The 27,387-nt window shown below is 36.7% G+C and overlaps 1 protein-coding gene across 4 annotated transcripts in view; it reads right to left on the reverse strand.

The window, feature by feature from the left end:
• Window positions 1-27,387, reverse strand: part of TTC6 (tetratricopeptide repeat domain 6) — an 86,551-nt gene that overhangs the window by 34,123 nt on the left and 25,041 nt on the right. For all 4 annotated transcript variants that reach the window (XM_087874597.1, XM_034418050.3, XM_087874602.1 and 1 more), the window contains 9 exons: window positions 19,672-19,831; window positions 18,919-19,023; window positions 18,021-18,119; window positions 16,509-16,574; window positions 13,401-13,418; window positions 10,862-11,355; window positions 6,378-6,861; window positions 1,622-1,751; window positions 591-766 (listed from right to left, as the gene is read on the reverse strand). In XM_087874597.1, coding sequence (XP_087730723.1) covers window positions 591-766; window positions 1,622-1,751; window positions 6,378-6,861; window positions 10,862-11,355; window positions 13,401-13,418; window positions 16,509-16,574; window positions 18,021-18,119; window positions 18,919-19,023; window positions 19,672-19,831 — 1,732 coding nt within the window. The remainder of the gene's footprint in view (window positions 1-590; window positions 767-1,621; window positions 1,752-6,377; window positions 6,862-10,861; window positions 11,356-13,400; window positions 13,419-16,508; window positions 16,575-18,020; window positions 18,120-18,918; window positions 19,024-19,671; window positions 19,832-27,387) is intronic.

The following is a 27,387-nucleotide window of genomic DNA, read 5'->3' on the forward strand; positions in this document are numbered from 1 at the left end:
AGATCTGGCAAGACTGTGCGAGAGCTTCATGGCTCCTCCGGTGAGCGGATTGCAAGAGCTGCACGACCGGCGCGGAGACATGCGAAGTCGCATGGAGCTTCTCATCATGGAGACGCAGAGCCAGGTGTGCAAGGCGCTGGCCCAGGTTGACCGCGGCGCCGCTTTCACCGTGGACCGCTGGGAAAGGAAGGAAGGTGACCCGAATTCCAGGGTAGAGTGGGGAAGCATTCCTTTCTTGGGGGCCGCACACTGCCTGGCACCTCTTATAGGTTGGAACTAATTCGGAGTACAGCTCCCCCTCAATGTTGTCAGTGCTCCCGTAGCATCATCGGTCAGTGCCAGCAACTCAGATTTGGGTACCCGGCGTATAAGACGACCCCCGACTTTTGAGATGATTTTCCTGTGTTAAAAAGTCATCTTATACGCCGGAAAATACGGTAAATTAAAAATTACCTGGGTTTCAGAGTTATTATGACCACTGTTGACTTTTTTAAAAATTGCTCTTTTAATTCTTTTGGTGCATAGATTTAATCATGCAATTATTTAAGAGCTGGTCAATATATAATGAAATTAAAGATAATAATGCATACCTTTGAATAATCTTCCATTGCCAGTATTAACTCACCCTCTTCTTCATGGATTTCACCTCTCTTGTAATATATTTCAGGATCTGTGGGTCTATATCTCAGTGCCAAAGTATAATTTATCATTGCCAAGTGATTTTTTCCCTGTTTTCTATATATCTGAGCTCTCGACAAATAAGCATCTACAAGTTCAAAATAGGAGAAAAATATCTTAAATATTAATAGAATTTAATACCATTCATGTGCACTTTTTAAAATAATTTCAGTTAAATGTAATTAATCTTAAATTTTCATAGGAAATTGGATGATTTATTTATTAGATTTTTAATCCCACCTTTATTATCTTATAAGTAGCTCAAGGCAGTGAACATACCTAATACTTCTTCTTCCTCCTACTTCCCCCACAACAACAATCCTGTGCGGTGTCCTGGGCTGAGAGTGAGTGAGGGGCCACCAACAGTCACTGACGTTAGGGGTAAACTTTGCTTTGTTCATTCTGCCAAATGTATAGACATATAGATATAGATATATCTAAATATCTATATGTCTAATCTATATATCGATATATCGATATATATCTATGTATCTATATCTATCATACACACACACACACACACACACTCTATCCATCCATCCATCCATCCATCCATCCATCCATCCATCTATCTTTAGATGTAGCCCAAGACTATTTTCATTCAGTACACCCAGGGCAAGCCGATAGGTTGGTCACCCATTTTATATGTGTGTGTGTGCGTATATATATTATCCATACACACACACATACACATTTAGATGTAGCCCTAGACAATTCTTCATTCAGTGCAGCCAAGTGGCAAGCCAAAAGGTTGGCCACCCATGATCTAAATTATCACTGTTATCATGATCACATCTAGAAAATAATTCACAAATATTTGACTAACCAAAACGTTAAACAGTAGTCTAACTCACTCAGTAATTATATATGATTCATGTATAGTCAATATCACACTATATGCAACGTATTTTGGTACTGACGACAGGACTTCAAAGACACTTACCTGTATAGGTTACATTGCGTTTAATTATAAAATTCAAATCTTCTAGAGCTGGAAGAGTTTTGTTTTGGTAAACAAATATTAAGTGTCTGTGCCAATAAGCATTAGCCAGAAATGGTTCCAAATGTATCGCCTACAAAGATAATGGCATAATTAATCAGAAAATTTTATTTCTCCACTATTTCTACACTTCAATACTGTAGAAAAAAATATTATAAATACTGACCTAATGAGAAATATTATTTAAATATTATTAGTTCCACAGAGGGGAAAATCAGTTTGTGTTTGTATTCTTATCATATGGTGTCTTTTATATATCTTCATCTAATTGCTCATTATCTTTTCTCATGCAAATTATTACACATTTATTCCATGTCATAAATTCCCTGGCACAGGCTTCAATGTAAATATTCTTAATATAGACACTTTCTTCAAACGTTTCTACCAGTTTATATGCAACTATGATGGAGTGCTTAACATACCCTGGGAAAGTAGAATAGGAAACAGGATCATTGCAAAAGTGATATCACAACCCAGGGAAGTGGGAAAGCAGGAGAAAGAGATTCCAAGCAACTTCAGATTAATTATTCTAGATTTAAACTACCTGAACAGGAAAATTGATATGAGAGATTCTCAAATCCCGCTTTTTCAAGAGGCAACTGAACTTTGTTTTTCTTTGAAGATGTTTCACTTTTCATCCAAGAAGCTTCTTCAGCTCTGGATGAGAGCTAGATGAGAGCTGAAGAGGCTTCTTGGATGAGAAGTGAAATGTCTTCAAAGAAAATCAAGGCCAGTTGCCTCTTGAAAAAGCACCTTTGGACAACCAGTACCTGGATGACTGAGAATCTCCATACACGGAGAGGTTCTCAAAATTAATACCAAGTCATGCAAGGCTGGCCAACTCCTGATACAAGAATCATTTGGATTTCTGAGAAAATATTTATTTCTAGTAGTTTCTAGTAGTTTTCAAGGTATAACATCACCTTGAAAACCTGTCAAAGTAATTCTCCCACTCAACATAATCAAAGGTGTGTGTGCTCTGAGTGTCTTTTTCATGTTTCCCTGCTCCCTTGGGTTGAAGTGTCTCTTTTGCAATGGACTTGTTCCCTCCTCTGCCTGATTTCCCAGGATCTCTGCCAGGTTCTGTGAGACATTACATAACAACAATCTTCAGTACAGTATCCTCCTTTCAAACAATGTTTGCAGCTGGATTTTGCATCAGAGAAACCTCCACATTACCCAGCTTCACTTGCTATTAGCATTTGTGTACTACTGAAATCTGGTAGAAGCTGAAAAGGTACTTGTTTGGAGCAATGCAGATGGAGCAGCCAAAATGCCACAAGAGCTGGTCCCTGAAAACCTGAAAATCATTGAAGAGATTATCTTTATGTTATAGTTTCTAATATAATATACGAGGCCGTAGTCACAGAATTGAGAAAGATTCTGGAATAATTGGTTTTACAGCCCCAGAGAAGAGAGAATATGGAAATAGTTGTGGTAAATAATTATACACTATATCTGCCACACATAAAATACTATCAGTTTAGTTAAATGTAAGGCATATTTCTATAGAAAATGTAACTTATGTCTTCTAACATATGACCTGACTGCACTTTGGTAATTAAAGAATGTTCAAGGCCAATTGAAATATATATTATTAGCAGCCTTATTTCTTATAAAATAATCTCAATAAGTGACTATGAGTCTTCATCAACATAGTGTAGTCTATCCATCTCATCTTTGTTTGGATTATTATTTCAAACTATATTTACAATAAAAATATTTCAAGATACAAATTCTGTACTTGCCTTCTACATTACATGTAGCAGCAATAATACCCATTTATTAATAATCCTCCTTTGCATTACTTACATAGATCAATTCTTCGGGATACTGTGTGTTTCTAAAGGAATTATTTTCATCCTGTTCTACTCTGCTGGTAATAGTCATCTTTATTTATGAAAATATATTAAATAAGGGTCATGGTAATACAGCACATTCTGAAATATTTACCCATATATCTTGTATATATTCTAATCAAGAAATTGTTTAACCAAATGAAATGTGTTATTGTTAAACTGCGTACTGAATTAACAGAATCATATATGCAACTCATGTATACCATCAATACGTAAAAAATACCTCTGATCACCTAGTCAATAGCATCAACAAGCAACCTGTCTTCAGAACATGATAAATTGCTATTTGCAGTCTTTCAACCTTTCTTGAAAAGGCTTTATTTAAAAGACTTCCATTATACCAGAATTTATTGACTCTTAACTCCCCTGAAGTAGACTACCCTTGAGAATTGAGAACATGATCACATCTAGTCAGGATGAAAAAAAAAATCTTTCCTCTTTTCCCTTCTGCTCTAAGAAAGACAATTTCTATGTTCAAGAAATGCTCGTAGTTTCACATTTCTCTTGTTCTCTGCCCATGATGAAGTATCTTCATGATCACTTTGAAAAGTTGTCTTGTTATTATTACCTGGCATTCAAGTTCTCATCTGTTCTATGCTTATTGTATTTTATTTACTTATTTACCATCACCACCCTTTCTCACTTCCTTTGGTCTGAACTTCATAAGGTCTTGATCCAAATTTGAGTGCTGTTGATCTAATATATTTCTATTCAGTACCACCACCAGATATTAATCTGCTGAGGGCAATTGTTATTTATGTTTTGCCTGTATATTGTGCCTGGATCCCATCTTTTTTTGTTTGTGTGTTGGTTTTTATGTTATTTATGAACTACCCAGAGAAATGTGGAGTCAGACAATCCCTAACTTGAATTAAATATTTTTATCATTTATACTAAAATAATTATATGACTGTTCTATGAAAAATTATTATTCCCTTTTGGATTGTCTGAATTTTTTGTATCTTTGCCACAGAATGTTGTAAGAGTTGCATCTGAGTCTCACTGATATATAAAGTAAGTCTAGATTATTAAACCAAAGTGTGATGTAGCAATGTGAAAAGTAATCATCCCCAGCTTAGATTCAATAAATGACTGAATCATTTATAGTTGGAATAACGGCAGCCAAATTCCTACCTCTATTTAACAATTAGCCTCATACACCACTATATAGAAATTCTGGCCCATCCATCCATGGTAAACTGCGTCAACTCAGTAACATATGAAGATTTCCTAGCACAAACTGGTCATTTCAGATTCTAACACCATTTCTCTGACATTCTCTGGACTTTGACATGGTCATTCCAACACAGTTAATTCGTTATTTTTGGAGAATTCACTAATACCCAGCAGTATTCCTTTTTCCTTCATAATAGCAACTTGTCCCAGTCCCGAGGCAACTGAGGAATCCTCAGATCATTACTTTGCTGCATTCATGCTTACAAACTGGCATGAAGTTCTTACTGTGGAGCACAGTGTTTAGATTTTGCCAAATGCAGTAATACTAATGTAGTTTTTTTTAAAAATTACTTTTGACTCATCTATCCATATAACATTCCTCCAAAAGTCTGCATCAACATCTTGGTGCTTTTTGGCAAACTTGAGATGAGCATCATTGTTATGAGCAATATTTTCTTTCTTGTTGCGCTCCTATGTGCTTTTCTGATATGGAATCGTAAAAATTAACTTTAGACAAGATGAGAAAGATCTACAGGTTATTTAGAGAGGGGTAGAAGTGTCGTGGTATGTAGGAAAGATCTTGGAAGAGGGGGCAAAGAGGTGCTGCCTAAGTAATGGTCAGACATAGTTTGCAGCTGGATAGAAGATGGGGCAAGAGGCTCAAAAAGGATCACCCTTAGTTTCTTGACCTGTAAAGGAGATGGCAGCAGAACTGTACTTTCAAACTTGAAAGATTCTGTTAATGAAATATTACAATAAAGCAGAATTAGCTTGTCTGGGTTTTATTTTTTCTACCCAGTAAGGCTGACAGGAGGTACTTCTAGGATGATTTTATGCTATACTCTTGGAGGATTTTTTGACAGGATATCACTCTTGGGAAGATCTGTTGTCTCAAATTATTCATGACTATATCTCCAACTATGAATTGATAAAACTGCAAAGCTTTAGAAATTGTTTTGTAGCATTTTCCAGGGAAATAAGCATCAATGTTTTTTTTAATGGAAGTTTTCAGAAATTTGGGTGAGACATAAGAACATACTTCCAGATTCTATATGATGAGTAGCTACTGTGATAAGTCAAAGTTACTAGGCTGACATAGTTCAGAACTGTTCAAATAAGTCCTGTTTAATTAAGTATTTGCATAATTGGCCCTCACTACTTTAACTTTTAAATTATAGAATGAGGGATGATTGCTGTTTCACACTGGTATATCACATGTTGAATGATGCTGTGAATTAAATACAACAAATCCAAAGTTTGGTACTATATTTGGTATCCCTCAGATATCATTTTTTAAAATATCTGCATGTGAGGCAATATGCTGATACTGTTCAATGACAAAATCTGCAAAAAATCAGAAAATCTTAAAGGGAAACACCTTTTCAGAGCTCTAGATTTGTTTTCTTGCTTATGTCTCGTCAACCTCCCTTTTAATGATTGTATATGTACACATAATATGTGCACATGAAAGCAAATATATGTGGAAACACTATGACATTATCTGCTAAACAGTTTAGAATACAAAAATAGGTAATGTTAAAAACTGGAAGGTTTTCTTTTGAAAAGTGAATACCAGAAGGAAGAGGAAGAGGCACCCTTGGAAATCTTTAGCTATACAATAAATTAAGTAAAATTTATGAACAAAATATTTGTTTTAAACGAACTTTTTCTAAGTCATCCAAAGCTGACTGCATTTTTCCAATCTTTCTGTATATTGCTCCACGACGACAATAGTTAAACGCTGTAGCGCATCCTTTATTTATCTCTTGGGTTATTCTCTCAATCTCATGCTCACACTGTTCAAGTTCTTCTTTTTTTCCATCAAATAGAAAAGGATTCACATAGTTTGGTAGTTCTTTTTCTTTTGCAGCATCCTCCATTTCCTGTGCCAAAACATGTTTGCCTAACATCTGTTTATCTTCAGCAGGTTTGTTAGCGGGAACAAACAGCTCCTCAAACCATTTATTCCACAATAGCCTGGCCCAAAGATAATCAGAATCTTCAGATCCTTTACCCTGTTTTTTGGCAAATGTTTCAAAGTTTAACAAACAAGGGATGCTGGGGCTTCTATAAAGTTTAATTGCTCGAGATATTTGAATAGAGTGTTTATTATGCATCTTAAGCTTCTGAAGAGTCAGAGACACAGACCTAAAAAGGAGAAGCAAAATTACAATCAATGTATAACTGAGGTAATGACAGATTACTGAAATAAATGATATAAACTGCAACATTTAATAGCTTGTTATTTATGTATTTATCACTTTATACTACCTCAACCTTAAAACAGATTTAAGATGCCACAGGACTACCCAGATTAAGTACATAATATTAAAGTTATAGTAAGAAAATTTCTAATGGAAACACAAGTAGAATTGTCCATTAGTATGGAAGTATATAACTTTGTAATTATGTAGAATGGCATACACCTCACAAATAATTGATTTCTGATGGAGATCATACAATCTATTTTGCAAGTTCAAAGGGAAACTTGAAATAGTATCTCTCTCAGGGAACTAGAAGGATGATCCTGTAAAATAAAAGATTCATTTTACCCCTACAAAGGCAATCCCATATAGCTTGAACAGCGCTTTTATTTTTGCACATATATTTTCATTCAAACTTCCCTTTCATAGTAGAAGAGGCCTGAATGCATTTCCTATGCTTAAAGAACTTGTCTGCTGTATATAATGCCAGTTCAGGTGAAGTGACAGAGGCCCCTGAGTCAGGCATTAATGGTGAGGATATCTATTGAGAAAGAAAGCATGAAGGAACTATCTTATTTTTATCAATGGAAGAATTCCTTGAACCAGGGCATAACCAGAGCAAGAACTATCTAGTATACATGTCCATAAACAGACAAGGTAAAATCACATGGGCCAGTGGCAGAGAGGAAATCTTATGTGCAAGCACCTGACATTTACAGAATTGCAGCAGCAGTTAACAATGTACATCCCTAATATCATTGCTCCTACAGACTGGATAAACTGAAAGGAAGAGACGGTCTCGTTCAGAGATCAAGAAACTGTTGGAATAGAAGTCTTGTACTATGTAGCCAGATCAGTCAGTAATAAGTAGTTAAAAGCCAGCTGGCTAGATAAAGCTGGGTATGAAAGGAAATGATAGCTTGGAGGAAAAGGAACAAAACAATATGTAGTGCAGATTTAAAGAAAATTCCCAGGGATGTGGAGAGGCCAACATTTGTGCATGGATCCATCAGTTACAGTATAAAATGAAGAAAAAGTATGAAAGTATAGTATAGATAGCAATAACACTTAGACTTACAGTGTATATACTGCTTCATAGGGTTTTTACAGCCCTCCCTAAGCAGTTTATAGAGTCAACATATTGTCCCCAACAATCTGGGTCCTCATTTTACCCATTGCGGAAGGATGGAAGGCTGAGTCAACCTTGAGCCTGATGAGATTCAAATTGCTGGCAGCCAGCAATCAGAAGTAGACTGCAGTACTGCATTCTAACCACTGCGCTACCAAAACTCATAACTTCAGATATATGAAGTTATCCATTCTACAAATCATCTACAAATTTATAGTTATGAGCTAATCCCTTTCTGCAAGAGGAGAAGAATGGAAATTAATTCTTAAGAATTTTGAAATGAAAATGGTTCAAAAAATTGTTCAGACAACAAAGGTCCAATAGGTCTGGGGCATCATCTTAAGGATGGCAAAGTTCCTCGAAAAGAAGCTGGCGGTCTTCTGGAGGTGTGTTTTCAATCCCCTTTTTTCTAGAAGGAAAGAAACCTATCAATATAACTCCGAAGATTTCTAGAACCAATAACATGGCTTGGTATGGGTTTAACTAAGAATTTTACGAATAGTAACAATAATTATTTACAGAAAGTCAAATCATTAAGTTACGGAAGAGTCCCACACCATAGAACCAGGCCCTGAGTGGCTTATATGGGGGACTATCAAGTTCAAAGGTGCTGCTTGGAGTTTTGAGGCTAATGCCTACAGCTATGCTGTGCTGTGTGTGTTGGTGGTACCAGTGTCTGACTAATGACCCCAAGTATGCTTTTGGTATGCCTTCTGCTTGAAATACAGGGAACAACATCTGAGTGGAATCTTGGACAGGAGGAAGAGGAGATAAAATACAGTTGTGCAGTTCACATTTTTGCATTGCTTTATGACACTTTATTCCTGTTGCTGAATAAACCATTTTCATACAAAAGAAAGTCCTCAGTTCTAGCCTTAATCCTAGTATGAGTCAAATACAGTATAGTAAGGCACAGCAATCCAGAGCAATGAACAACACCATGACTCTGTTTTTGTATTAAGAACTATATTTAATACCTATGCAAATCATGCTGCTTCTCATTGAAAAACAAACTGCTTATCTTTTGACTTCTATCAAATGGGATAATAATTCTTCTCCAAAAGATGCCAATCAATGTGCCATTAATCATTAATTCATGTAGTTACCAAAATATTAAGAGCTATTCTAGCAAAAATATTACGTCTTTTTTTTTTCAGATATTATCCTGATATTAGCTTTCCACAACTTAGACAAGCTTCATATAATATGCGCTTAATCCGCTAACAAATACACAAAATAATTAAAATTGCACAGAATTAATTTCATTATATGATGAGAAGGCCTTTGACAAGTTCATATTATTTTTTTTAAATGGAATTCCCTACATATTTTCTTAGATGGATATCAATATATTATTTTTCAACTACTGCTAGACTTATTAAAAATCACATGATATCTAAGTTAGTTGAATTGCAACGTGGTCCCTGACAAATTGCCTCAGTAGATGCAACCTGATGGAGAGGAAGGAATTTTGAGAAAAGGGACATGCTAGTCTAGAACTAATGTTCTAGGAGGAGAACACTAGGAGAGAAACAGCAGGAGAGAAACAATCCTAAAATAATAATAATAATAAATAAAAAACCTGCCCTGAAGTTAATCCAAAACATGACAGGTGACAGAATTCCAAAACAATATAGAAGGTGAATATATATATAATGGTTTGCCTCATTGTATATTAGAGTGTTCCAAGCAATATGATCCACTGATCAGAACTATGAAAAACTGATGCTGAGAAATCCAATTATTTGTCCTAAAAAGCAGGCCAGCATTGCGTTAGTGGAATTGGAAAAAGACTGCAGACATAGATTGGATATGAGATGACCAAATGCAAATATAATGATCTTGAAATGGCCCAAAAGAAGATCAGAGTTTTTACTATTCCAATGATTCAGATAATTGTTTAATGAGAATTCGCCATGAATTTTCTCTGGCAAGATCATCTATCATACCTCAAGAGGAGCCAGTAAGAACTGGTAAGATAAATAGGAGTGTCCATCTATAGCAAGACTTGCAGTAGCAGAGTTGAAGGTGACCAGCATGGAGAGAAATCTGAAGCTGCCTGAGCCAAAATTGGGAACACTTTTTTTTTCTTTTTCCGTAGTTGCAATCAAGTAGTCAGGTTTTTTGAAATCATACTGGGTTATTTTCCTCAGGGCTGACCCTGGCACAAGCAGAGATGTGACTATTCTCTGCAAACGATGGAGAATCTGACTGATCACTCAAAGAAATGAGTAACTGCCAGAAACATACTAAGGAGACCTGGAGGAATATAAGATGTCTACACATAGTTTAGCATTTTCTCCCAAATGGTGGCTTGTAAAAAAGAGTTATCACAAACCTAGCAATGCTTATAAATATTTAATTCCTTCACTGTGGCAAAATTAAGCTTGGCTTACACCAATAGGAAGGAGATATTTGCTGTTGCAATGCTAGAGCTCGTGAAATGAGGATTATTTGACCAAAAAACTAAAGGCTTTCTGCAACAGAAAGAATAGGTGCCTTTAGAAATAGCTTTAAAAAATGTTTTTTCCTGCTGATTTCACTGTCAGCTTTGTTTTGACTACCACCCCTCACATTGACAAAGCTGAGGATCTGGATCTTGGTTACTTTTGGGTGCACAAACAGAGTTTGCAGCTCCATAGCAATTAATATAATCTTGTGCTAGTCCAGCTATCAGTAGTAATTATTTTCATATAGACAGCCTTCAGACATCTTACCCAATCCAAACATCTTTAACCAACAGATCTGTGCCTTACATCTGTCCTATCCAACTATCTAAATAAATACATAATAAAATTGTTATTAAATTTACAACCTTTTAAGAATCCTTGGAGGTTGATTTAATTTTTCAAATATACTATCCAATACTTTGGGAGTAATACTTTTCCCTACTTTCGTTGATCTTTTTTTTTTCTTTGGGAAAATGATGTACTTAATTCCAGCTTTTCGACATTCATCAGCAAGAGCAGTCTGATCTAGGAGACCTTCAGCAGGCTCTGGTTCAAAAAGATTTCCTTTAGGAATTTTTAGTGTATTTCCCATAACTGTTTCACCAGAATCTTTCTCTGGATCTACAGGTGCTTTTGAAGAGTGAAAATTAATTCCTGAAAGGTTAGCAGCAAAAGTATGCTTTTCTAGAGAAGTTTCAGGTTCTGATACTGCAGCATTAGGTATTGTTAAAGGAACATGCTTGCTCATGATATCAAGCTCTTCCATAAGAGTTTTGAAACTTGAAGAAATCTTTATAAGTGTTTTGTCTCTGTATGAGGACAATTCTGGTGCACTATTTGGCCTTTTAACCAAACGTTTCTGCAAGAAAATAAATGTTACTTTATGGACATCATTTTGAAAACATATTGATATGTAATACAATTTAAATCAAGAAGTACCCTTTAACCAAAGTTCCATGCGAATATTATAGTTGGCCTAGTGAATCTGAGTATTGTGATAATAGCATAGTATATCTAGATATAGTATACATTTGCCTTTGCTGAAAACATTGCAGTGGCCAAATTGAAAAGCCTTAATGATCAACAAACACAACTCAATGTTTATTGATAAAATAATGATGCTGTGTGAGATGAAACATATGACAATTCACATTCCTGAACTAACAGAATTGTGGGAGTTATAGACCCACCCATTTGGAAGGCCTTGTTTTTAAATGTTTCATCTACATAAATTTACTACAGAACTTCCTTGCAGGCTGAATTAGGTCAGGAATGAGTTATTACAGGTAGTCCTCAAGTTACGAATGCAATGGAGCTTGCCCATTCCGTTTGAAACCCGATAATTCATAGGAGGGAATTGCGTAACTTGAACGTGATCACTACTTTTCCCCACGCATTCGCTAATGTGCAGCTCAGTGTGCACATGAGGTATCTCACGGTGGAGAATCCCATGGGGGGCCTAGCGATAGAACAAGCCATCTGCTTCAGACCGCCCAAGACCTCCCCTGACTCACTGAGTTACCCCATTCTCCCTCCCCTCGAAGGGAGGGAGAATGGTCCCCCGCCCCCCCATTCTGCTGCACTGGATCAGTTACCTTGTGAAGATCTGTCTCCTCTCCAGCCTCTATGTTTCTTTGCTGCTCCAAGCGAGTGATGAGAGCAGAGGGAGAGCAGGATGAGCACACCCTGCTTGGCTTCTCTGACTCACCAAGGCTGCCTGCCACTTCTGCCTGCCACTTTTTGTGCACAGACTGGAAGCTTCTGGATGCCCTAATCTTGCAAGACTTCAGGCACCCATTCTCTGCAAGAAGTGGATAGGTGCCTGAAGTCTCAAGAGATCATGACTCACAGAAGCTTTCAGCCTCTGACCAAAAAGTGTTTATGTGCCTATGGGGTGCCACTTCAAAGAACAAAGGGAGCATGCGTCACTCTGGAGCTTTGTTTTCACCAGGAAAGGCCTTTCTTCAAGGCCTCTGTTGAAGAAAACGGAGCCTCCAGAGCAATATGCGGTCCCTCCTGGCCTTCATTCTCAGTAGCAAAGGCTTTTTGCAAGATGGCAAATGGAGGGAAAGCTTCAATGTAACAGGCCTTCCCTCCATTTGCAAAGCCTTTTTCTGCAGATCTCATCCAGGTCTCCATTTGCAGAGAACAGAGGTCTAAAGTACCGTAAGATCACCAGAGATCAGTAGCCTGAGATCACGTGCTACTGATCTCACGTGATCTTGCAGTACTTTAGACCTCCATTCTCTGCATACTCACTGAAGGCCTGAAGCGCCGAAACAGGCCAAGGAAGCCTGTTAGATCTTCACAAGGTGAGTATCCACAGGCCTAGTGCCTATGAAGCCCCAGCAAGAGGTGGGGATTGGCAGGGCGAATGTTGCAGAGCCTCTGCGGTCATTCATAAGGACGAACAACTGCCATGAGCTGCAACATTCATAATTTGGAACTTGTTCATAAACACTAGGGAGCACTTATTGCATAACTTCGAACATTTGCTCTTAACTCTGGGATTACCTGCATTTAGGAGTAATACTATACATTACAATTTTCAATTTCTAACTTTTGTAGAAATATATACTATACCACAGGCCAAAAATTTGTACTTCTAGTATGAATTCAGAATTGCTATAAATTACTTCCAAATAATTTTTGTAAAGAGAATAACTATAAACTAAATAAGTTGGAAATGCTACTCATGTTCTGGTAAGTGTAATTAGATATGGAGTTTCAAAATATGCATCTATTTTCATATTTTTATTTCAAATAATCTGAAATTTTGGCAATAAACTTCATAGAAAATTATTGCACTATTATACATACTAATGTCATGTGAATTGAATAAAACATAGAAATCCATCATACTTATTTGCTAGAGGAGTCACTCTTCTATAGCAGACTACTTACATATCTAATGTCTTCATCCTATAATACAAAATAGTTATCAAAAAACATATAGAGAATAAATATAATTTTAAATAATTAAGCAATTCTGATTTTACAGTCTAAAGATATTGTTTGCTAAGAGATTATTAATAATTCAGAGAAATCTATTTTCATAGTGCAGAAAAGAATAAGACTCTTCAACATGCACAGATAATATTAGTTAACAACAGAGTGGAGCCCTAAATACTTAGGATAAAAAAATTATCATACAACATGTGCGATCACTGTCCCAAGACAATTCTGTGATAATCTGGAATGTCTGACATGGTGGTCATGGACTCCTGGGCCACAGCCAAGGCTGAACCCAGGGATGGCAGGTTGAACTCTCCCAAGTTAATAATCATTAGTATAAATATTAATGTATTGAAATAATATAATGTATAATGTAATTATGTAGGTTTTACAATATAATGTTTTACAAAAATAGAATCTATTAGTTGCTGTCCAAACTAAGCAGAATAGGTAAATTGAAAACTGGAAGACTAATGAAAAACTGCAAAAGAACTATAGCCTTTTAGAGAAATGTAAATTTATGCAATAGTGATACAAGCATATAGCAGAGTGCTCTGATATTGTGAATATTCATTCATAAAATATTCATACTGACATTTGAATTTTATTTAATTACATTTTATTTATTTATTTAGTGCATGATTCAATATATTTACCACTTAACCCAGGAAATATTATATGTGTTATCCATTGCTATGAATTTTTAAACTAAGGAATGACTAGAATCAGAATTATCCAGAGCAGTAGACTCTCACTGGCTGAAGAGGCAAAGAAAATCTTATTCAAAGGGACAAGGGAGTTTTTAGAGCAGAATGGGAGACGGCCCTCGGCCTGGGGAATCTCCAGCCATATACAGTTTGTAAACTCCCACTTCTAGAATATAGCAACCCAAGGGAAAGCTCTCCCCCCTGCCACACACACACACACACACACACACACACACACACACACACTTTGCTTTCCCTGAAGATACTGCTATGAAAGTATGGCCTGGAAGCAGGTGTTTCTTAATTTCTCTTACATGGAGCATGTTTCTCTATGAAAGCACAAGCAGAAAACAATGATCCATATAAAACATATAAAAAATAAGAAAAAGTCAAAGAAACAATCAGTCCACTGTAGAAGATTGTAGAAGATGGCAAGGAAGTGACAAGCAGCAGGGAGAAAGCAGAGCTGCTTTAATTCTTTCTTTACATCTCTCTTTACACAAAAAAGAAAAAAATAGCCCAACCTACCAAAGACAGAACCGTAAAAGGCAGACAAGGAATCCAAATTAAAATAGGCAAGAAAATGGTAAGGGATCCAGGAAACTACAGACCAATTAGTTTGACATTAATACCTGGAGAGACCCTGGAAAAAATAATCAAGCAACAGAACTCCAAACACCTAGAAACAAACGAAGTTATAACCAGAAATCTGATTGATAAATGGCACTCATTATGTAATGCTACATCTATATGGAAAGAAATAAGCAGCGGAGTACTCCAAAGTTCTGTTTTAAGCCCAGTACTCTTCAATATCTTCATAAATGATTTACGTGAGGGGATAGAAGGGGAGCTCATCTAATTTGCAGACAACACCAAGTTGGCAGGAGTAGCCAACAAACACCCCAGAAGATAGGCTTAATATCCAGGGGGATCTTGACAAACTTGAACATTGGGCTCTATCTAACAAAATGAAATTCAATGTAGAGAAAAGTAAAGTTTTGCACCTAGGCAAGAAAAACCAAGTGTACAGGTACAGATTAGGTGAAACTTTGCTCAATAGCAGTAACTGCAAGATGGATCTTGGAAATCTAGTGGACAATCATTTAAATATTCTACAGCAAGGTGCTGCAGCTGCCAGTAAGCCAATGCAATCCTAGGCTGCATTAAGAGGGATAGAATCAAGATCACATGAAGAATTAGTACTGCTTTATAAGGCCTTGGTAAGACCACATTTGGAATACTGCATTTAGTTTTGGTCAGATGTTGAGACTCTGGAAGGAGTGCAGAGGAGAGCACCAAAGATGATTAGGGGGCTGGAGGCGAAAACATATGAAGAACAGTTGCAGAAATTGGGTTTGGCCAGTCTAATGAAAAGAAGGACTAGGGGCGACGTGACAACAGGGTTCCAATATTTGAGGGTCTGCCATAAAGAAGAAGGTGTCAACCTATTTTCCAAAGCACCAGAAGGAAAGACAATAAGCAATGGATGGAAACTAATCAAGGAGAAAAGCAACCTGCAATTAAGGAGAAATTTCCAGACAGTGAGAACAATAAGAGACAGGAATGGGTTGCCTTCAGAAGTTGTGGGTGCTCCATCATTGGAGCCCTTTAAAAAGAAACTGAACAGTCATTGTCTGAAATGGTATAAGGTCTCCTACTTGAACAGGGGGTTGGATTAGAAGACCTCCAAGGTCCCTTCCAACTCTGTTATTCTGTCCCTGTCTCTTTCTGCTTGGAGAAAGGCATTTTACACTGGAAGCTCATTGTCTAAAATGAGGAGCTTCCCTCCCTTATAGACCTGCCTTCCAGTATCATCAGACATAGAGGTAAGAAATCATCCATCATCTAGCCCTGACCTGAATGTAATACTAACGAAAAAACAAAGAGTTTTAAAGCAAACCATATGGCCTTTCAATCTGTTCTGAAACAACAAATAGATGTTATACTATTATCCTTCATTGGGAAAAATAAACTGCCTCCTTTTGAATAATCTGTTAAGTGTAATTGTTCTCTTTATTCCATTTTATTCTGTGAGTGTTTCAACTTTAAACATCATAGTCACATCAGCATCATCTCATGATTGGGAATAGTATATCAATTTCTGATAATTACTATATTGGTCAGGTTTTTCTTCTTTGAATATAACTACTAAATAATAGTATCTTTTAACAAATCAACTTTCCAATATGTACAGTTACCAAAAAGGAAATCATATTTTAACTATGATTATTCTTACTTGATCACAATGCGGCAAATTAATTTTTAATATAGTTTCCTATTAAGAGTATATAATCAAACCACAGATAAAATCATATCATGAAACATACTTCTAATTTTAAAATTACAATACCTTTACTGTAGTTTTGGGAAACACAAGTTCTGAAAAGGAACCACGTCTTCCATATGCACTAATATTCTACAATAAAAACAAAATTGATATTTTTACAATAATAAGATTTTTAAAAGCCTAGTATAGTTCTTATCTGAAAAATGGTTTTAGATTCTGATCCTGTAAGCAATCTATATGAATTTTATGATGATCTTGGTTAATTACAATTATTTAAATCAGGAAAATTGGTGTTAATATTTATTATTAAAATTAACAAATATTGATGGAAGAAATTAAAGCACATACTTTTTAATAACTTAGATGAAGTATTTCCAACAATTGGTTATCCAAGAGGAATTACTAGTCCACATCAACCTAACTATCCTTCAAGAAACAAAGGCTGTAAAAGATAGGACAATTTAGGACTTTTTTCTTTTTACTACCATAATAGTAGCCTTCCATAAATGAAGATGAGATACATCCTTCTGGAATGAGTTATTTTTTTATAGTGGCATATCAAAAATAAATATATTAAAAATCCAAGACTCAATATGGATAGTTTGATTTGTAGCAGATAAAAGTTGGATATTGTCCCATGATTAGATATTATATTATATAAAATACTTTATATGTGACAACACACAGGAAGAGTTTGAAATATGTGGTTGCCTAGCATCCTTATTACACTAAACTAAATCTACTTGTATCCTCAATTAGAACAACAGTGCAAACTTGCTAATGACAACGTCTTTGTTCATGGATGTTTGTGCCTACAGATGAACATTTTCTGTCCTCGTGTGTCCCACAAGATGCAAGCACACTAGAACAGGGCTGTCAAACTCCTGGCCCGCAGCCTGGATGCATCATGTGCTGGCCACACCCACACCCAGTTTAGCGGAGAGGAAAGAAGTCCCAATACATCATGTGACGCTGCCATGACACTCCTGCACGAGAAGCAGCAAAGCCTATAGGTTGCCTGACTTTGTTCAGGAGTTGACAGACACCCTACTCATCACTAGGGGGAGCTATGCAACAGTGAATTGTTAAAGAGTAGGGTGGAATTAACCAGCTCAGACTGAACTAAAAAAAAATATTTGCAAAGTAAACCCTGAAGGAATCATGAAGCCATCAAGGGCAGCTGGCCGAGTCACCAGATTTGATCACAAAAGCTAAAGCAAAGAGAAAAGCTCCTGAGGTAAAGCTTCCTCTCCTCTCAGACAGGTGTTTCTCTGTGCATTGCAGCAACCCATAGTTCAAAGGACTTATAACAGCTGTAGCTACAATAAAGCTCACGCAGAAATAAAACAATAGCATGAATTAAGTTATTCTTAACATCAGTAACTGGGTAGGTTACATTTGGCTCCAGTAAAAAAACTACATTATTTTTATAGGTTTACAGAATGTCAGCCCTCCCACATGTTCCTATTAAGACAGGTAATGTTGTGCCATAACCTTCACACATTATATAGTGTTGCTGATTGCCATTAATTGATACTATTATTTTGTAGCTCTTCCTATAACTATAATACATACAGAAAATAAATAGTCAAAATCATCTTCGCCTTCTGCTTTTTCTTTCTCTTGAAGATCAATGGAAAAATCTTCATAAATAACCCCATGAACCAAATTGCTCTGGAAAAAAATTAAGGAGAATGTGTTTTTCTATGATATAAAATACTATGTAGCTATAAACAGTAATCCAGGACTATAAAAACTAAACTTAAATTCAAGAAAACAATTGAATTGCCAATTTCAGCCATAATATACAAGCTTTCAATTTTGTTTAGGTGAGAGTGATGAGAGAAAGAAGGCTCAGTGGGTAAACCACCATTATATGTAGGGTAAGAAACCCTATTGAGAAAGATTATTCATTTTTGGCTTAAGAATTTAGTTGTGGTTATATTAGCATCCCACATTCCATGGATTAAACAAACTTTCAAGGTTTTCTTTTTTCAAAACTATAAAAATTCTAGAATAAAAGCTGAAACAATGAATATTGTAGGCAATCTTACTTTGGCTTTATGCTTCACCATAAACAAGGAAACAAACACATAAATAAATAGAACTGGAAAATCTAGCTGTGTATACTTCTCAAGATGTCACCGTTAATTTTTAAGTTATACAAATACTGAAAACCTAGAAAGTAAAATATTTAGGAGCATAGTACTCATAGAAAATATGTCTACGATTATGGCAAGATGCATATAATTATTAAAAGGAAATTTTGTAATAAATTCTGTATTATTGCAGAACAATTTATCATTTTTTTGAATTAAAGTAAATATTTAATTGTTGTGTAATTTACATACTTAATATACAGTAGATCCTGATACAGAAAAGGCTATGCTTTCTCTGCATAGCTGCATATTTAGGAAAACACAAACCTGATGCTAAATTTCACGTGGTCTTCAAATATGTTCAGAAAGTTTACCTCATACTTGGAAAACAAGATTTCCTTCATAACAGAAAGAGGAGCAGAAAATTTATGGGGAGCTGGAGTCCAAAACATTTTAAGAGATCCAGGCTGAAGTTTCATCTTCAAAAAATAATTTGAAAACTAATTTAATATGATATATTATTAAGCATTCATTCTAAACACGTTGCTTAAATGAACAGCAGATATATTGTATGTTATGCACATTTTGCTGTCTTCAAATAATGCAGTGTGCTACTACAGACTGCTGGAGGGCATAAAAAAACCCTTCCATTCAAAGTGTTGATATCACCTTCCCACAGGTAACTTTGAGTGTGAACTCAAGACTGTCTATCCCTTTCAGGGAACTTTTAGAAGAGTGCTGTGTTTGATGTTTCAAATGTTTGATTTAAACTAAAGTAAACCCTTATATTTTTAATACAGTAAAAGTCATTGGCTTCTTTAAAACTGCATGTTTCCCAATGTATCTGTTAAGTGGCAATAGCCACATATTGTTATTTGTCACAAGTTGGGAATTTTATCAAAGACAAACCTCTTATTTTCAATTAACTTAATCCTAGAATACTGACAAAAAAGAAAGAATATAGAGGTCTATCTGGTGATAAACTCACATATTTTTACAAGCAACTTTGTATGTTTCTTTTGCAAGATTTAAAGAAAACCAATCTCGGTTACTCTTCAGAAATGGGATTTCTTAAAAATATCTAAAAGCTTTCTTATGAATTACTACAAGTATGAATGAAGCCATACCTTTTTTCCTAATAATTTCAGCTGAGGCTTTTCGACATAGAATTCAGCTATTCTTTGCCACTCAGGCATACTTCTTGGTGACCTTGGAGGTAAAACTTGAATTCCATCTTCTTGACTGCTTTGGTATACCTCAGAAATGGAAAGTCCTTCATTATAAATCCTGAAATAAAATATATTTTGCAGAAGCTGTTGGGTTATTTATAATGCCCACCATACAACATTCATTCAGGATCCCTCTTCCCCAGCCAAATTAGAGCATGTACATTAGCGGATATAAGTAAAGATTTGTACAACTTTTCTTCTAAATGAGAGTTAATGAGTAACACTGAGAAATGAAACTTCTGTCAGTATAAGGCAAAACTTCAGCCATTGACCAAAGCTGTACTATATAGAATACACCAGCTATGTTATTAATTTATTCCTTTTGCATAACTCAATTTCAGGAATAAAATCAAGCAAACAATATCTTAGCTGGAGTTACCACAACTGTGATTTTAGAACAGTTTGACAAATATAAAGATGAGAGAGTCAACTATCACATAAATCTGAAGCTCCTATAGCTGTTAGATGCTTTAGATGAAAATATGCATAGTTGCATAATTCATTCCTACCTGCTAAGCAGCCCAGAATCAAATTCTAAACTCACAATTGGAGTTATATTAGATAATGCTAAAGCTTGAAGATATATGCATAATTCTACTCAGTGGTGGGATTCAAGTAATTTAACAACTGGTTCTCTGCCCTAATGATTTCTTCCAATAACCAGTTGGCCAAACTGCTCAGAAAGTTAACAACCGGTTCTCCCGAAGTGGTGTGAACTGGCTGAATCCCACCACTGGTTCTACTTTAAATTGTTGAAGTTTACTAATTGCTTTTGCAAAGGAAGCAAATCCTTACTGTAGGACAAATACAGTCCTGGTGAAATAAACAACATCCAGTGGTTGCTTCACCACCATTTTCAGAAGTTTATGTTTATCTTTGTAGCAAGACACACTGACTGATTCATATAGGAATGCCTTTGAATATCATTCTAAGTCAAAAACCACATACATGGCTTAATGAGATTACTAAAATGAGTTACTAGAGCTGGCAGCAGAAAGTACTGTATATAATCCTGTTTCTTCTTCTGGATGAAATAAAGGCACACTTATCAATAGATAAAACCTGGAGAGTTTGGTGCTGTCTTAAACAGCTTTACTAAATCCTTATGAATACATACAATTTGACCTACAGCTAGTTGAATGAATGTAAGTATGAATATTGGATGTAGTATAAACTCAAGTGAAACACTTTGTTTTCATACAATAATTTCTTAACAGCCTTTGATACTTTCTACTGTGCCATGACTACATCATCAATTTTCTGTTTTATCGTGAACATTCACACAGTGCAATTTTATTTTTATTTTACATCTTTCTTATTGAATTATTATAATCTACTACTGTTTGTCTAATTGAAATGAGAGAATATGTAAATACAGAATTATATTAAAAAGGACAATCCCATGAATGAAATTAGAAATTGGAGGTATGAAAACCTCCAACTGATGGGTGATTATCAATATTGAATATTACCTCAGCAACTATTACCAAGTCTGTGCTGATTTTTCTTGTCTTCCTTCCCATCCTTCCCAATCCCCTTCCATATGTCAGCTGGCAACCCAGAGACCAGGAATTCCCTCATTTGTACACAGTATTTCTGACAGAGAAATATAAAAACTGTACACCAAAAGATATTTACAATGCTAAAGGCAAACTGTTAAGACAGATTCATTCACAGCTCCAGCTATCCATCTAGGACACAGAGTATTGAGATCAGCCCTTTGCTCTAAAAAATATGCACAATTTGTTCATTAGATGTTATAAACTCAAGCTCAGCTTATGGTAACAGCAGGGATAAATGGAGCCTCAATCTTTCTCTGACAATAGTGCATACTTCTTCCATCTACACCACTGTAATCTCTTTGTATTTGCCATCCATCTTCTCCATTGCCTTTCTCTTCTACTTCTCTTTAACTACACCAAATGTAATATTTATTTCCAGTTTATCATCTGCTTATGTCACATGGCCAAAGCATGCGAGTTTCTGCTTGTTGGTCATCACTTCAAGGGAACAGTTTTTGTTTGACTCAATATTGACTAGTTCTTACAATCGATGTTTTTCTTAATTCAAAGGTTTTTCTCTCACACTCTTTCACTCCACCTATTACCACTGGAAAGAAATATCCTTATTCTTCTTCAGTTTGTCCAGGTTTGTCCTTGTGTTCCTCCCCTCAAGAAAATAAAACAATTAACACCTTCATTTTTTCACCATTAACATCACTGAGTATGCTAGCTGACATTGCCTTTTATTAATATTTAACATTAACTCGGATTTTTTTCATTTTTGTTTTCATAAAATACATCTTCTAAGTCTTCATTTCCAATTAATAAAGTGTTGTCTTCTGCATAGCTCATATTGATAATATTTTAGCCTATGTTTAGATTCTAGATATCATCATTTTCAATTTTGCTGTTGTTACAATATTATTTGATAAGTGAATCACTGCAGTTGTTAAGTGAATCTGGCTTCCCCATTGACTTTGTCAGAAGGCCACAAAAGCTGATCACATGACCCAGGGACACTGCAACTGTCATAAATATGAACCAGTTTGCCAAATTTCTGAATTTTGATCACGTGAGCTTGGGAATGCTGCAAGATGAAAATTGGTCATAGGTCACTTTTTTCAGTGCCATTGTAACTTCAAACAGTCACTAAATGAACTGTTGTAAATCGAGGACTACCTGTACAGACATAGTGGAAAGGGGGATGTTTTGCAAGAATAGTAAAGTATCATAAAATATTATATAAAATAGATTTAGTTAGATTTGGTTTTTTTATTTAGCTTACATTTAATTTATTTTGCTCATTATTTCTCATCCCTTTCCTCTGCCTTATATAATATTTAACTTGATGACTTCCTTGGCATGCATATATTATTCTCACCTCATTTGGACATTACAACAGTGACCTCTACTGGTAATTCATTAGCTCTGTTACCAAAGAAAGGATGATAAAACCCCCTATTTCTGTAACTAAACAATAATAGCACAGCAAAATAGAATTCTTCCACAAGATGGTTATACTCAGTTCAATTCAGAGTATGTCAGTAATCCCTAGTATTATTGTTTACTAATAACTGCAATTAGCATTTCCCCAGAAAAGAAGATTCAAAAGCCTATTCAGTGTTTCTCAACCTTGGCGGCCTGTGTGGATTTCAGCTCCCAGAATTCCCCAGCCAGCAAAGCTTTATACATTCCATGCATGCAATATCAGGCATATGATAGTAAGTAAACTAACAAACTGCTCTGCTAGTAAGATGTTGAAAAACTATAGAATAATAGAGTTGGAAGGAGCCATTTACCTATAGAGTCTATCCCAGAGTAGTGCAGGACGCAAATGAAATGGCCATCTACTGCAGCCTCCATCTGAACATGTTTGATGAAAGGAAGCTCGCCACTTCACTGCATAATTGATTCCACTTTTACAAAGTTTTATTCTAACATTCAGTATGAATTGGCTTTCCTACAATTTATTCTACAGGTAGTCATCCCTTAATAACTGCCCATTTATAAATGTCTGATTTTTTAAAATTATTCTTTAACCCTTTCAAAAATAAGTCTCAGGGGCAGCTTGCTGTTGATCTGTGTTTCAAAACAAAAATCCTTCAGAACTTTAACAGATTTCTTGTGTATCAATAAAAAAGTTATTTTTTGTTTATTGCTTCTAAAAAAGTCCTTCGAAATCTTAGAAGAAATAAGAGATTTTCTTAGAAGAAAAAAATATCCAGATCAATTTCCTGGTTTAATATTTGTTCATCTCTCCTTAGAAAATGAGTCATCCATCAGTTCCATTTGTGTTACATTTAAGTCGCTTTGAATTTGATTTTATTTATTTATTTTATTTATTTAATTAAATTTCTATACCGCCCTTCTCCAATAGGACTCAGGGCGGTGCACAGCCTAAGTAAAAACATTTTATAGGCATTATTGCAGCTCATTCTTGTTTTACAATCACAATACAACATGTTCTACCAATTTAATCAAGGATTTGATCCACTCTGTCCCGAAACTTGGCTGAAAGGTATTCAAAAATTTACACTAGGGATTTCTGCTCCATTTTCTTTATTTTCTAGCTCTATCTTCCTATTCCACACCACTCAGACAGAACTGAAGAAGCTTCTTGAATAAGAAGTTTTCAAGAAAAAAAACAAGAAAGTCCAGTTGCCTTTTGAAAAGCACCTTTAAGATTCTGGCTCTACTTTTCAGTCTTCAGAATCTCCTTATCATTTAAAAAAAAAAAATGTGAACGCAATCTACATTTCCCCATGAGAAAAGACATTCCAAAAAATTCAAACCTATAATTCCAAATCCCTCTTCCCCCTTAATTTGTTTTTAACTTTCTAAAATCCTTATATTAAGCAATCTTTCACTGCATAGTCCAAAAAATAATATATTTTTAAAACTTTTGAAATAAAATATATATCATCTTTTATGGAGGCAGAAACTCACCCGATGAACAAGAAAACCTGGCCAGTTTGAAGAGTCTTAATCTCTCCAATATGAAAAAATCGAAAAAGTAATTAAGATATAAGCCTTTATAAGTGTGAACTTGATGCATACCTACTCTCAGCCACCCTACTCATAAGCTGACCATAAAAAGAGAAGTTTCTACAGTCTACTCATGAGGAGTCACTGTTTGGAGTCACATGGATAACCTCAATGATCTCTCCTTTGTTCTGGAGTGATTATGCCTGCTTCAATCCAGCATCAAGAGATAATTTCCTTCGCAAAATCTATCCTGCTAGCCAACAAAAGTCAGCAAGATATCAGCTCACCATCAGGCTTACAGGAATGTCCTAAAACTGTTACATCCAATGATTTGAAAACTAGATTTCTGATGATGCCGTCTAAAATTGGATTTGCCTTTTTACATACACATCTATTTAAAAAAATGAGTCAATTCAGTGCTGACTCATTTATTCAGTTTGTAATCAACTACTCTTTTTCACAAATACCCAGCCAGATATCTTACGTTGTATCTCTACACTTAATCTTTTGCTTCTTACAATTTTTGTACTATTGTACTTTGTACTCCACTGTGTTAAATTTCATTCTGTTCCTTTCAGTCCATTTCTATAATTTTAAAGATTTATTTGGATTTTATTTTGATTTAATTCTGTGTAAACCTTCCAAGTATCTATTTGAAAATCTTCACCTCATGACACAATTAAATATTAATGGAAGAATATGTAATATTGCCTACAGCAAATAATTACCTGGCTACACTACCAATTTGTGTGGGCAGCAATCTACCATAATAGAACAGCCTGACCTTGAGAAGTGATTTAAAAATCTGTCCTTTCTTTTCATAGATTAAATTTGGGATTCCCAATTATTTCTTTCTGCCTATGTATACATTTCTAAAAAGCTGAAATACAGGAAGCCATTCAAATCTTCAAAGAGTGGATGATATCATAGATTGAATAAAGAAAATAAATTAATGTTTAAACCTGATGAGAAAGGTGTTCCTGGTCAAATAGCAGAACAAAATTCACTAGATGTCTAGACAGTATTTTTGGAGAATAAAAAGATATAAACCTGATAAATATATTCTTTCCTAATTTACTTCAGTTGTATAATGCCACTTGGTCTATCTTGCCACCACCCCAGTCTCTGCTCTGTAAGTAACACATTAGATTCTCAGGAATTTCTCAGGAATACTAAAGTATTTGGGGGGCAGGGCAGGGCAGGGGAAAAGGAAAGGAAAGGCAGTAACAATGATGTGCATTGTAACATCATGATCCAAAACTTGTGATCTAACTACATGCACCTGATATAAAGATGGATGTACAAAACTCAGGAGTTTGAATCATGACTCAATGCATATTTTCTCACATTTCCCCCCAACATTGTAGTTGTAATGGACATTTTTGAGTCTGCTGCAAGCAAAAGAAGAAAGTGCAACTTGTGGTCTTGTTTAACACTTACAAACGTACTACAAATACTACAAATCCACCCAGCATGTCAATTCCAAAATATTGATTCCCTTAAAGAAAAGCAGGCAAATATGACAATATTAAGACTAGCATAAATTAGTTTTAGTCACCATCCTACTGTTTGCAAAATGGCCATAAACAATGATAGACTTCAGCAGTATACATATCAACTGGATTACTGCCTGTATTGTATATAAATACAGATCAGTGGTGAAATCTAAAAATTTTCACCACCGGTTCTGTGGGCATGGCTTGGTGGGCGTGGCTTGGTGGTCATGTGACCGGGTGGCCATGGCCAAAATGACGCCACTCACGTCACTCTTTCTTTCTTCTCTCTCTCTCTCCCTTCCTCTTTCTTTCTTCCTCTTTCTTTCTCTTTCTTTCTTTCTCTCTCTCTCTGTCTTGTCTCTGTCTGTCTCTGTCTCTGTCTCTGTCTCTCTCTCACACTCACTCACACACACACATACACTGGCCTGAGCAGCGGCTGTTGCAGGAGAAGGAAAAAAGTGCTCCAGGAGGGCAGGCAACCCGGCCCGGAAGTCGCACATACCTCATCATGGGTTGGAGGCAGGCAGTGGTGAAGGCAAGTGGGCGGCAGTCGCCCAAAGGCCATGTGGAAGCCGAGCACACCAGATCCAAAGGTGAGCGAGCCTCACCATGTTCCCCCGAGGCAGCTCTTCTGCCAAGCGCAGTGAGCCTCCCTTCCCCACCGCCAGTGTCAGCCTTACATCTGCCCACCCTCCTGGGGCTGCCCATGCACACCCCAGCAGAGCAGCAGTCTCGGCTCCAGCTGCTGCTGCAGGAGAAGGAAGAAAGTGCTCCGGGAGGGCAGGCTGCCCAGCCTGGAAGTGGCACGTCCCCCGTCATGGGATGGATGCAGGCAGCGGGATCCAAGATAGGGGATAAGGCAAGCGGGCAGAGTCGTCCAAAGGCCCCGCAGAAGCCAAGCATTCCAGGCCCAAAAGGCGAGAGAGCTTCGCCATGTCCCTCTAAGGAGGTAAGCGCAGTGGGTCTCCCTCCTGTGCCCCGCCCCTGCCATCAGCATCAGCCTTACCCTCTAGATCCTCCACCGGTGTATTCAGCATGCCCATCATCCCAATGGAGCCACCATGTTGGTAAGGCTGACAGCAGGTGGCTGTTAGTGGAGATGCAGCTGCTGCTCCGGGGCTGAGAGGGGCAGTGCTGCTGCGGCGGTGCTCCAGGAGGGCAAGCTGATATCCTGGATGGTGTTGCACATGCAATGCCCTCCTGAAGCACCGTCGCCACTGTTCGCTTTTATTTCACGGCAGGAGAAGGAAGAAAGCGAATGGCAGTGGCACAATGGTGCTCCAGGAGGGCAGGTGGACATCTGCAGCCAGGCGTGGAGGGAGGGAGGCCCCTTCCAAGCACAGCGCATCAAGGTGGCGGGCAAGGAAGTCCCGGCACGCCTGTTGCTGGGGAGGCACAGCTTGGCCACGGCAGCCTCAGCGGGGGCTACATCGGCCTCTCTGCCTGCGCCATGTCCTGCTCCACCCGGCTGCACAACTACAAGTACGGCCACCTGGTCTTCGCCAAGATGAAGGGCTACCCGTACTGGCCTGCCCAGGTAAGCGCTGCCTCCCAGGCCAAAGGGAAAGCGCTGCGGGCACCAGGGATTATTGCTACCGGTTTGGCGAACCAATGGCAATAATCTCTACCGG

This window comes from Pantherophis guttatus, chromosome 1, assembly GCF_059756535.1.
Source record: "Pantherophis guttatus breed Tessera chromosome 1, ASM5975653v1, whole genome shotgun sequence".
Taxonomy (NCBI): domain Eukaryota; kingdom Metazoa; phylum Chordata; class Lepidosauria; order Squamata; family Colubridae; genus Pantherophis; species Pantherophis guttatus.